Source organism: Merops nubicus, unplaced genomic scaffold, assembly GCF_000691845.1.
Source record: "Merops nubicus isolate BGI_N331 unplaced genomic scaffold, ASM69184v1 scaffold43662, whole genome shotgun sequence".
Taxonomy (NCBI): Eukaryota; Metazoa; Chordata; class Aves; order Coraciiformes; family Meropidae; genus Merops; species Merops nubicus.
In genome coordinates this window covers 2,547-13,458 of record NW_008593660.1, presented here as the reverse complement: position 1 = coordinate 13,458, position 10,912 = coordinate 2,547, and the positions used below count along the sequence as shown (strand labels likewise).

Here is a 10,912-nt window from a genome sequence, read left to right as displayed (position 1 = left end):
CTGGCGCTCTTTCAACCTTCTCCCAGCCACAAAGCACCAGGAACAGGGAGCAGTGCAGTGCACTAAGCTCCTGAGCAATTCTAGGCGGGCTGTTTGGGGGATTTCTGCCCAAGCTAGGCACCCACACCCCAAGCCCTTCAGGTCTCTAGAGCCTACAACAGTTATCAAGAAAACCAGGCAACACAGAAGACAACTGTCCTGTATGGAATGGCACCTGGGGGCCTATCGGGCAGCAATCTGCTTTTAAACCTATGGATGTCTCAGGCCCACAAGAAAAAGAAGCATTGCCTAACCTTTCCATTTCATAAAATGCCCTACCACAGCCTAGTTCTTGGAAAGCTGTATTAAAACAAGGGGTGCGTTCACAGCAAATCAAGTGAGCTTCATTATTATGTTCTATGAGAAAGTAAACAAACAACTCTTCATCACCTGCTATGGACGCCATTGAGAAGGAAGGAGTTTTCTTTACTTATCAGACTTAAAAGTAAACAAGGCATTACCAGTCTCACTGGTGCTGGACATATTTATGTTCTCGACAAACAGATGATAAAAGAGTGAGTGAGCTCCAGCTTGGAGCTAAGGCTCTCTTGGGGCACGGTTTCTTGCCTCAGTTCCTGGTGCAAGGGGAGCAGTTCATCCCCCTCCACCTCCTCACCAGTCCCCCAGAGCCAGAGGGCCTGGTTACACACCCTGCTACACGAACATGGCAATAGCTTGACCTGAAGTTATTTTCCTGTTTGATGGACAACACTTATGTACACAGAGATGTCTTTCCTGCAAGACTTCTAAACTCAAAGTGTTTTGTAGGTTGGAGCAACTAATTCACCTCTCCTCCTTCCCTTCCCCTTCCAGACACTGCTGTAGCATGCACAAAAAATGCAGAGGTACCACTATAAAAATGCCTTCAGGAGCGAGTGAAACTGTGAGAAGGAAACAAGCCACACAAAGGTGTTATGATCACTCTTATCACAGCACTGGAGTTTCATGCTGCTTCAGGAAGCTAATGGTAGCTGAGAAAACTAGTTAAAGGTATTCTCACCTCTGATACATTAACACCATTATGCAGCCTGACCAGAGGTCACCTCCTGATAGACAACATGCACAGCCTGACGTGTCTTCAAGGTGGGTGAAGGTACAGGCACAGGGACACGGCCTGGACAGTGTATTACAGCAGCCAGAACAAAGGGTTTCTTTTTTCCCCATTATATTTGTGAAGGAGGCCTGGCTGAAACACCTCTGCTAGATGACCTCAGGCAGTCAGCAGGATATTCCTGGTATTCTCTAAAGACTTTTGAATCTAGCAGACAAAATGGTGAATTTTATTTGGAGAAATGGGGCCTCACTGACTTCCATGTGGACAGGCACACGTCCAAGGAACCACAGCGACCTCCGTGCTCCTAGGAGGACCTGTTGGGATTAGCCATTAGCAATCCCCAGCAGGGAGCTGGAGCAGGGAATAACTTGCAGGACAATACAGGTGACACAAAGCTCAATGAGTTATGGAGGGGCTGTTACTAATTCTTTAACTGTCTCATTCAAGAGGCAGATGTTCAGTTGTCCCCCATATATTTTGATACATGCAACTAACCAGTATGTCCCAAAACAGAGGGATCAAACTAGCACCTGGGATCAAAAATCTTCTCCTTAAGCACTCATTTGGTACAGAGCATCCTTCCGCAGACGTATCCAACTCAACATACTGCTGTAAGATTCCAACAACATTTGGGATAACCAGCTGCAGTGAGAGCCACTGAAGCCAAAACCGCGCTACGTCATCTGTGTGCACAACCACGGCTGGAGGTAAGCTATACCCCTCCAACAGCCAAAGTCAACAAGGTCACTCCTTACCTCCGACAATGAGGTATGTGTTTGGGAAGAGGTTCTTAGCTTGCATCAAGGCCCGGGCATGTCCGGAGTGAAACAAGTCAAATATCCCATCGGCATAAACTCTGACGGGGCGATCCACTGTGCCAGAGGGACAGAGAGACATTTGTGAAGACGCCTTCCTGGAGAAGCAGCTGGTGCTCCCGCCCGCGTTTGGGGACCTCCTGAAACTCATGGGGGTGTTGCCGAAAACAGGTGGAATGCAGAGCCATAGCCAGGAAAGATTTGTGAAGGGGAGAGGCTAGCGATCTGCCTTCCCCCATGGAAACAAATGGAGCTGAGCACTGAGCTGAAACACAGCCTTGTCCACAGGGAGACTCAAAGCCTACCACATACCCACTGAAACAAGCTGAAGGGAGACCAAGGGGAAAGCAAATCCTGGGCGTCTCCCTCCTGTGCAAACCCAAATGTAGCTGTAACTTTTCACATAGCAGCAAGCTACCAGAGGGGAACCAGCCCAAATGTTTTACAGGTGCCTGATTGCGCCCTGCCAGCCAGGATGGCATCTCAAGATCTTTTCAGCATCCTCCTCTGCAGGCAGCTGCCAGAGCTGCCAGTCTGGCTGAGGGAACAGACTGTTCTGATTTCCCACCAGCACTATTGGCTCCCCCAGATATATGAAGTCTATGGCTCTATCCAAAAACCCAGCTGGACTACTCAAAGAAAAGCAGATACACTTCTGCTGAACTGCTGGCACTATCAGCTAAACCCACAAATAAATGGGGAACAAAACCTTCCTCAGGGCACCTCTGCCAGGGGAAACTGCAGCTCAGCTCTTTGAGGTCAGCACAGAGGTAAGGTGAGATAAGTCTAGCACTGCCCTGTAATAGTAGAAGGCTCCCTGACTTCTGGTCTCCTGGTACCACACAGGACTGCAGTCCTCTTGCTGCTGGTAACAGAAAGCCACACGTTCTTGGTATCTGACACAATTGGGAACAGCCTGCTGCTCTCTGGCCCAAATAAGGCAGACAGGCTCAGAGGGTCGGTGTGAGCAGAGGCACACCAAAGCTGTGGTGAGAAAAGGGCAGAGAGAAGACCTATCAGGAGAGCTGAAACCCCAAGGGTCTGGGCAGGGCCCTGAAGGTACCTGGGAGGCAGCAAAAGGATCAGCTGATGCAAAGGTCAGGTTGTTAAATTCAAGCTAAGCAGAGGAGGCAGTTTGAGGACAGCCTCTTAGCAAGTCCCCCTCAGTCTGAAGATGCCAGGAGGCTCTGGAGAGCCAAGGAGCTGGAGATGTGAGATTGCAAAAGCTTTCTGTATGCCAGAAGTGGGCTGGTCCTGGCAGGCCTTTATTAATGTGCAATCATGTTCTGGAAATTGGTGGGAACATCCTTCCCTTTTCCTCCACACTTCCAGCAGCTACAGTGTGTGAGCATGGGCATAAACAGCAAGAAGGAAACAATCAGTGTAGTTCAGTCTCAGCAGGCAGCAGAGCCATTGCTGCTGAAATCAGAGACCTCTGTGCAGGCTCTGGAGACTTTCAGCTAGGAAATTAACATGGAGTGTGAAATGCATGGGATTTCCAGAACCTCTGTCAGGAAACCACTGCCAGGTCTCAACCTGAGCTGGATCATCTCTCAGGAGCAGTCAGGTACGTAGAAGTGCATGATTTTAACTGTTTCTGTACCCGTAACAGAGAGGGAAAGTAGAACAGCAACATCTGCACAGTTTGGCAAGAGAGGGCAGCCATCCTGCAGGAGTCAGTCCTGCCCCGGCCTCCCCAAGACAACAATGTTTCTCCTAGCCTGTCCCTACTATGTTTCATGACACTGACTTTAATTCAAATCCAGGCTAGAATGGGACATTCTGGACAAAAACAGAAGTTGGTTTTACTTGCACTGTTCAAATTTCAGAAAGTCTTTAATTTCAAGCTGCCCCAGAAAGGCAGTAATGAAAAATGTTCAGCCCTGATATTAATCTGTAGCTGTCAGTGGCACATGAAGACCTGAACCACAAATATCTATTTGCTTCAAATAACCTTACTGCTGGAAGTACAGCTCCTCACACATACAGGCTCCAATTTCAGTTGTACTGGCAGGCCCAGCTTTGCATGGGAAGTTATCTAATCACCAAAGCACTAACCAAGGCATTAGCTGCAAACAAGGCTGGTTCGGTCTCAGAGATATCACAATCACACTCACCCCCCAAGCCCCAACTTATAAAATTCCCTCCCAGTCTGATTTTATTTTACTTACAAGGGGTTCCTCTCATCGCTTCTTCATATGTTACTCTGACGTATGGCTTGCTGTAATCGATCTCCACTTCATCTGAAAAGGGAGCTGGCTCCCTCAGTCCCTAAAGAGCCAGAGAAGGTTAGCTGTGAGCAGCACTGGTGAGCGTGGTACCCAACAGCAGCACTGCCACCACTGTCCTAGTCACCGAGCGACTCCCTGCGTCTCTGCAGGATTCAAACACATGTACTGAAAGACTAACTAGTGTTAAACCCCCAAACCACCCTGCAGGGGGAGGAGCCTGCTTTTACAGAAGAAGAGAGAGAAAAGCACAGAAGATGGTAGTCACACTGGACCAAATAGAATGGTAGGCTCAGATCTGCAGCTGATAAACCCCAATTTTTAACAAACAGCAGTTCACAGCAGCACAAGCCAAGCTTCATCAAATCTGTTGCAGCTCCAGCTATGTCCAGCCAGGCAAGACCATCACTTGCTGTGCCCGAGTGCTTGTGCTGTAATGATCGAATTTGAACAGCTCCCCAATTTGAGTATACGAATGAAGAGAAGAGCAATACCAACAGCAGGGCAAACTCCCAGGGAATGTATTGTCACCCATTTCTGAGTCATAGGTAGTGAGATATTCACCTTGACCTGCAGCAGAATATCTCCAACTGCTGCAGAAAAACCCCTCTAATCTGCTGTCTTGACCACAGCAGTATGTTTAATCAGCAGCTGAAGTCCAGGTATTGTTTCTGATCTCCTCTGAGTGGAAACAAAACATCTGCCCTTGCCGTAACAGAATGAACAGCTCTATTTCCTTCTAGCCAGAAGGTGTGGGGCAGCAATGGATGTCTTGTTCCTGGGCCAGAAGACCAGGAAACAAGCTGGCAGACCATTACAATAATACCTTCAAGCTGCAAAAAGCTGATCAGCAGTTTCCTCTCTGGCTTCCAGTCCATTGCAGCATCCTGCCATGGTGCCCAGCACCACTGCAACCAGAAAGACCACTGCTATTATTGCTAATGTCATTCCCTATTAGAGGGCTCAAAGTGAAGTGCATGGGAAAGCAACCACTGACCACTGCAATTAAACCAACCAATACTGCTGACTACCTCCTTTTAGCTTTCTGAGGCTCTAGTGTCCGTGTTTCACACACCACCTCCTCTGCCAGGATCCTTACCATTAGGTAAGGTCTGCAGGTCTCTCCTGTCATCACTGCTATTATATCTGAGGCTTGCAAATAAAACTAGATTCTTTGCAGTTTGGTTGGCACATACCTGATAATGATACTAGGAATCAAAGCATTAAAAAAAACTACCAAAATTATCAGATGATCACAGAGAAACATCCTCAAAAGCTCCTGCCAGAGTCCTACCTTTCCTCTGCAGTGCCTGCGAGAGTCAGGACTCAGACATGCACAGTACTGGGAGCAGTAAAGGCTTCAAGGAAATGTCACAGTCGGGCAACACTATTACTTCTGCTATAATAGATAAATCTTCCACAAAAGGAAGAATAAAAGGAATCTTTCACCAGCAGGTCTGTGTTAGCCTTATGGCTAAAAAAACAGGCAGAAATTTTAGCAAGTTGCTAAAAGTACCTTGTCTTGTGCTGTTCATAGTGCTTTATTTCTAACACAGAATAGACACCAACTTGAAAAGCAAGTGATTCCTATGGAATAACCTGCACTTGAAATACACAGGGTCTTTAGGAGGGACAGGGTAAGTTTTGACAACAGTCAAGGACAAATCACACAACAAGCCTCCACTCCCGGGGCTTGCCTCCCCAGTTCTCACTGCTGGTACTGCTCTTTCTTCACTACCATCTGTCAAATGCCCTGGACAGGACTGAAATACCCCTGAAGAGCAAAACACTGTTACCAGAGATGAAAGCTGCAACACGTCATCATATTTTGCCAAGGACTATGACCCCAGTATGATGTGGCAGGAATGGCAACTGGCTTTTGACAGAGATAAGGGAAGAGAACTAGAGCACATGTGATAGGCAGGACAGCTCCAGGAAGAGAGCAGAATAGAGCTGTAAAAAGCCCATCAGCACAATGTATCAGCAAGGGCAAGTTAAAGTCAGCCCTTTACACAAACATTCACTGGCACATGCCCGCTTTAGAAGAGACCCCACTGGCTTTAGCTTGTTAAAGCCATCCCAAGGTTGATTTAGAAGGCAAAATCCTTTCAGCTTTTTCTTTTTTTTCCCTCAACACCCTCAAAGTACCAGCAACATAAATGCAGTTTCCTGCCAGATCAGGAGAATGAAACAAAATGTCACCTTCCCAGTGTTTCAGAGCAGGGATTCTAACAGATCAACAGTTTGCTTCTGCAGGTGCTTACACAGTCTGGACCCTCCTGCAGTTCCCTGCATTTGAACAGGACTGTGAGGTGCACCAGCCCTTACGTGCTCGCTTGGAGTGTTCCTCCCTCCTGCTGGGTCACTTCAGAAAACCCACCCGTGAGAAATGGATGCTTGCTCCTAGGGGGGATCTGTAGGCGTGCCTCAGCCCCGCGGGCAGGGTCAGCTGAACGCACTACAAACGACCTGGACACACCACAAAAGCAGCTTAGCCACGCTTGCCTCAGACCTAATTTAAGCCCATGTTGTAAGTATGTTATTAGCATGAACAAAGGAAGATTTTAACCCGCCTTTGCAAGGAGGATAGCTGTCATTTGCCTCCCCCCACCTCGTTTTCTGTGTCCACAGAAAAAAACATCACATTTCTTTCTGCTGTTACAGCTCGATGTCTTGATCTCACAAGCACCTAAAACTTCTATCTCTGCTTACTTACGAGTGAGTGTCGGGACATTTTTGGAGGGATTCCATCCAGCTCTGTTGCCCCATTGGGGCCAGATCCATCTTTTCTTCTCTTTCGGGAATTCAGCCTTGAGGAGGTCGGTGGCTCCATCTTGCCAAGTACGTCCAGTAAAAACTGGAACAAAACAAAGGAGGAAAAAAAAAAAAAAAAAAGAAAAAGAAGATATTTCTCAGCTTTTCCAAGGCAGAATCAGTCAACAGCGGCACAGTGTACAGAAGGTCAGTGCAAAGACACAGCCACCTAACAAGGGGCTTAGCCAGTTGGATTTGGCATCAGCTGCCAAGGCTTGACAAACAGTGCCTGGTGGGAATACTGAAATCACTGAATGCAACTCTGAGCTGCACTGTAGAGGGAAGCGTGTGGCAGTCGCCTGGCTGGAGAGAAACTCGCACAAGGGTTGCAATGGAAGCTATAAATCGTTACTACAAAGCTAATGATGCCATTTTAGCATCTGAAAAGCAGCCTAAGGATTAAGGCTTGCCCAGTCCACAGTCAGCCCTTCCCCAGATTTCATTCTGATGAATGCAAAGATTCTTTTACCCTTCTATGCCTTGTCCCCACTGAGACAGCTGGTGGGTGTGCTGCATCCCTGTACAACCCTGAAGGGAGGAAGGAGGTTCAAGGATAACAGTGAGGGAACGGGTGCAACCCACAGTCACAACTGAAATAACTAACTGGCTGCTGTTTGCTTTGTTGTTTGTGTCCCACTGGGGACAGCTCACCTTGGGATGGCTGCCACCACACTCCCCTCTTGTCCCCTGTCTCCGACTCAGCTGATGGTGGAGCAGCGGCTGACACCACACTAGGGCACACTTACTCCTTGCACTTCATGTACCAGGTTGTAACTAGTGGTGGTTCAGCTGAACTGCTTCTGTGATGAATGACAGACAACCAGCTTGGGACAGAAATCATAGCTTACATCCAGATAGCTGTCATCTGTGCTTTTGAGCTGGAGTCACTGTACCTTCCTCGTTGTAGCTTCCCAAAAGGGCCCTGGAGCACTAGGAAGCCCACTACTTCACACAGCTGAAGCAAAGCTGAGGATTTATAGAAGGGCATAGCAGCAAACATTCCCTCTTCAGCTGCTGCAGGAGTTATAAACAGGTGCTGGATTTGCAAAGTTTACAGCTAAAGAGCAGCGTTATCTCTCTTGCTCACTAGAAGCATGCAGCTCTCCAGTGTGGCAAAAAGCACTTCTGACCTGCCATTCCCAAGAGCAGTCTGACCCCTCCACCCAGGAATTATGCTTACATGCATGCCTCAACACCCTAATAAAATCTGTATGGAATTTAAAATGCCTCCCCACCCACATGCAGTGGGTGTGCTGGAACACATTAGGTGTGGCAAGCATGAGGTATGAGAAAGGGCAGATGTCCCTCTGAACATCACCCCTCTCCTCGGTTGGAGTGACCCTCTCCTTCCTGCTTGGGGTGAGCTGGCACTGTCCTCAGGAAGGGCTGCAGGGCAAAGCTGTGCTGTTCAGCATCCAAGAAGTGTGGGCTTTGTGAGAGAGACCTGTTAAAATGCAGATTGGGTGATGAGACTTACTCAAGCACAAATGACTCCACATTAAGGAATGTTCCAAAGTAAGGAGTCAAATGCAGCTTAGCAACACATGAACACATTGGTCTCCCCACCTAGCACCAACAAGGTGATACCTTATGAACAGTGTTAGGGCCAAACATAGCTGAACTGGTTTTGGGCTACGTGCTTGTAAGTATCCCAGATCGCCCTCCTAGATCTAACACAATCTGCTAAGAACTGGAAAAGAGAATCTTAGGTGAGAGGGGAGACAAAAAATATTAGAGAGACGACAAAAGTGACAGGGAAGAGTAGCCACAAGAACATTTCAGAACCCCATCAGCCATCCAGCACTCACTCCACAATGCCTACAAGTCATGCTTGCCTAGCTTCTCCCACTCTAGTCATTAATTTACTGTTTTGTAACAGCAGCCAAAACACACGAGGATGCAAAAACAGTGTCAGGCAAAAAGAGGTTGCCACCCTGAGCTCCATGTCTTCAACCACTTAAGCACACATTCAACTTTCACACAAGATCAGTGCTATAAATGCAGCAGGTTCCAGAGTGGCTCTGGGAAAACACAGGGTACGACACAAGTAGTTCTTCAGTTTTTCAAGGAACCACCTTGCGAGCACACTCTGTATCTGTTGTTTATTTCACCACCATGGTCCTAGCAGAAACCACGCAGTTCACAAAAGCAGCAGACCTCTGTCTCTGGTCCACATAACCCCAGCATTCATGAAAACAGTGGTGGGAAACAGCAGCAGAGTCTCTTGTTATTGGTCAAAATAATTTCACTGTGCTTCAAGACACCTGTTTCCTTGCTTTCCTTCCCTCTGGAGAGAATTAGAAGGTCTGTTAAGGTGCTGAACTTGGAACCACTGCCCAGCAGAATGTTCGAAGGCACTGGCAGAGGCTTTGATGCTTCAGTATGGACATAGCAGCCTCCACACACAAGTGGGTGAAGCTCTTCCCATGTCAGTTTGGCCCACTAGAGCAACCAAACTTCTCTGCACACCAGTACACTCTGCTGAGCTATCACTGGCATCTTGCTGCTGGGTGCAGAGCTCAGGGCCGGCCAAAGACCCTGCAGGTTCCAGCACAGGGCACACCGTGCTGTATGCTGATGTATGGCAGCACTGTCCAAGCCCAGGAGAAATCTCCAACAGCTCCTTCCAACCCCTCCCACACCCAGCCGCTCGCTTTCCTCCAACCTTACTCACTTTTCCACTTCTCAGGGTGTAGGTAGTCAAAGGATGGCAACCAACAGCTTAAGCAAATGGATTTGCTTTGCATGAAGTAAGCAGCAGCGGTCAGACAGCACCAGCTGCCCAGAAGCAGTGGCTCTACCTGACATACCAAAGGAGAAAACACCTTTGAGGGTGGTGTAAATATGCTCTACCTGCTCTGATGCTACAGGCTAGGTATTGCTGTAGTCTTCAGTGTCTCTGCAGTGTCTGGAGAGCTGGGCTGGGCACCTCATGAATGATGCAGCCCTGCTAATTACTCCAATTACTGCAGAAATTAAACAATAATTTTAACACTCTTCAGAGCCTTAAAACCTCTATCCTGTGGCTAGTGCATTTCTGGGAAGTTCTCCCAGCACCAAACATGCCTTCATTAAAAACTGGAAGCACGTTGATTTAAAAACAAACCATGCCTTGCTGTGATAAAGCTACCAAACTTAGAGTGTTTCATTTTGACCCAAATGGCTGAAATAACATCCCAAACAATTACTTACTGACAATAGGATCCAGCATCTGTAGCTGAGCTTAACACACAAGCACACAGCTTTGCTTCCCCAAATGCATAAAACACTGACTGTTCTAACACTAATTACATTTGCAGCAGATGGAGAAGGCGAAAGAGAAGAGAGCTCTCAAAGCTCATTCTGAAAAATTCCGAGATAAAAACCAGGCATAAGCAGAAGAAAGAGCCCTGCTGTAAAATATTAACATAATTCTCCTTTAAGGTGTCAACCTCCTGCATTGCTGACTCTGTGCTGAATGTGAGAAACTGTTTCCAGGGAGCAAAGTTAGAAACACCCCATTTGGGAAAGCCATGGGCAAATCAGTCTCTGCATCACTTTACAAAACGCTCGGGGCTTGGCTTCTGAAACTGATTTCTGTGGTGCCTATCCTGTGTTAAAGGAGCACCCTGCACCACCTGCCAGCTAGCTCACCTTGAGGGAGTTGCACCAGCTCTGCAAGGAGCAGCCAGCTGCCAGACAGGAACAGAGTTGCTCTCCCCAGCAGGGAAGCACCGACTCTCACTGACACACAGCCGCTCCTGGGAGGGAAGAAGGACCAGCACTCATTAACAGAAAGAAAAAACATAGAAATTCATGGGAGGAATTCAAAACTTCTCCATTAGTGTGAGTTAACTACACTATCACCTGAGCTGGAATTTAACCACACCACCGAAGCTGGCACCTCTGGCAGATGGAGAAGGTCAGAATAGATGTGGCAAATCTCCTTCCTTCGCCCAAGCCTTAATCTCACCGTCTGCATC

General features: G+C 47.7%; 1 protein-coding gene across 1 annotated transcript in view; it reads right to left on the bottom strand.

Annotated features, from left to right (window-relative positions):
* PCYT1A (phosphate cytidylyltransferase 1, choline, alpha) overlaps positions 1-7,291 on the bottom strand; it is an 11,391-nt gene extending 4,100 nt beyond the window's left edge. The window contains exons 1-4 of the mRNA XM_008935505.1: positions 7,270-7,291; positions 6,853-6,993; positions 4,080-4,179; positions 1,849-1,965 (exon numbers count right to left, since the gene is read on the bottom strand). Of these exons, the coding sequence (XP_008933753.1) occupies positions 1,849-1,965; positions 4,080-4,179; positions 6,853-6,969 (334 nt within the window). The 5' untranslated portion in view covers positions 6,970-6,993; positions 7,270-7,291. The remainder of the gene's footprint in view (positions 1-1,848; positions 1,966-4,079; positions 4,180-6,852; positions 6,994-7,269) is intronic.
* Between the last annotated feature and the right edge of the window lie 3,621 nt (positions 7,292-10,912).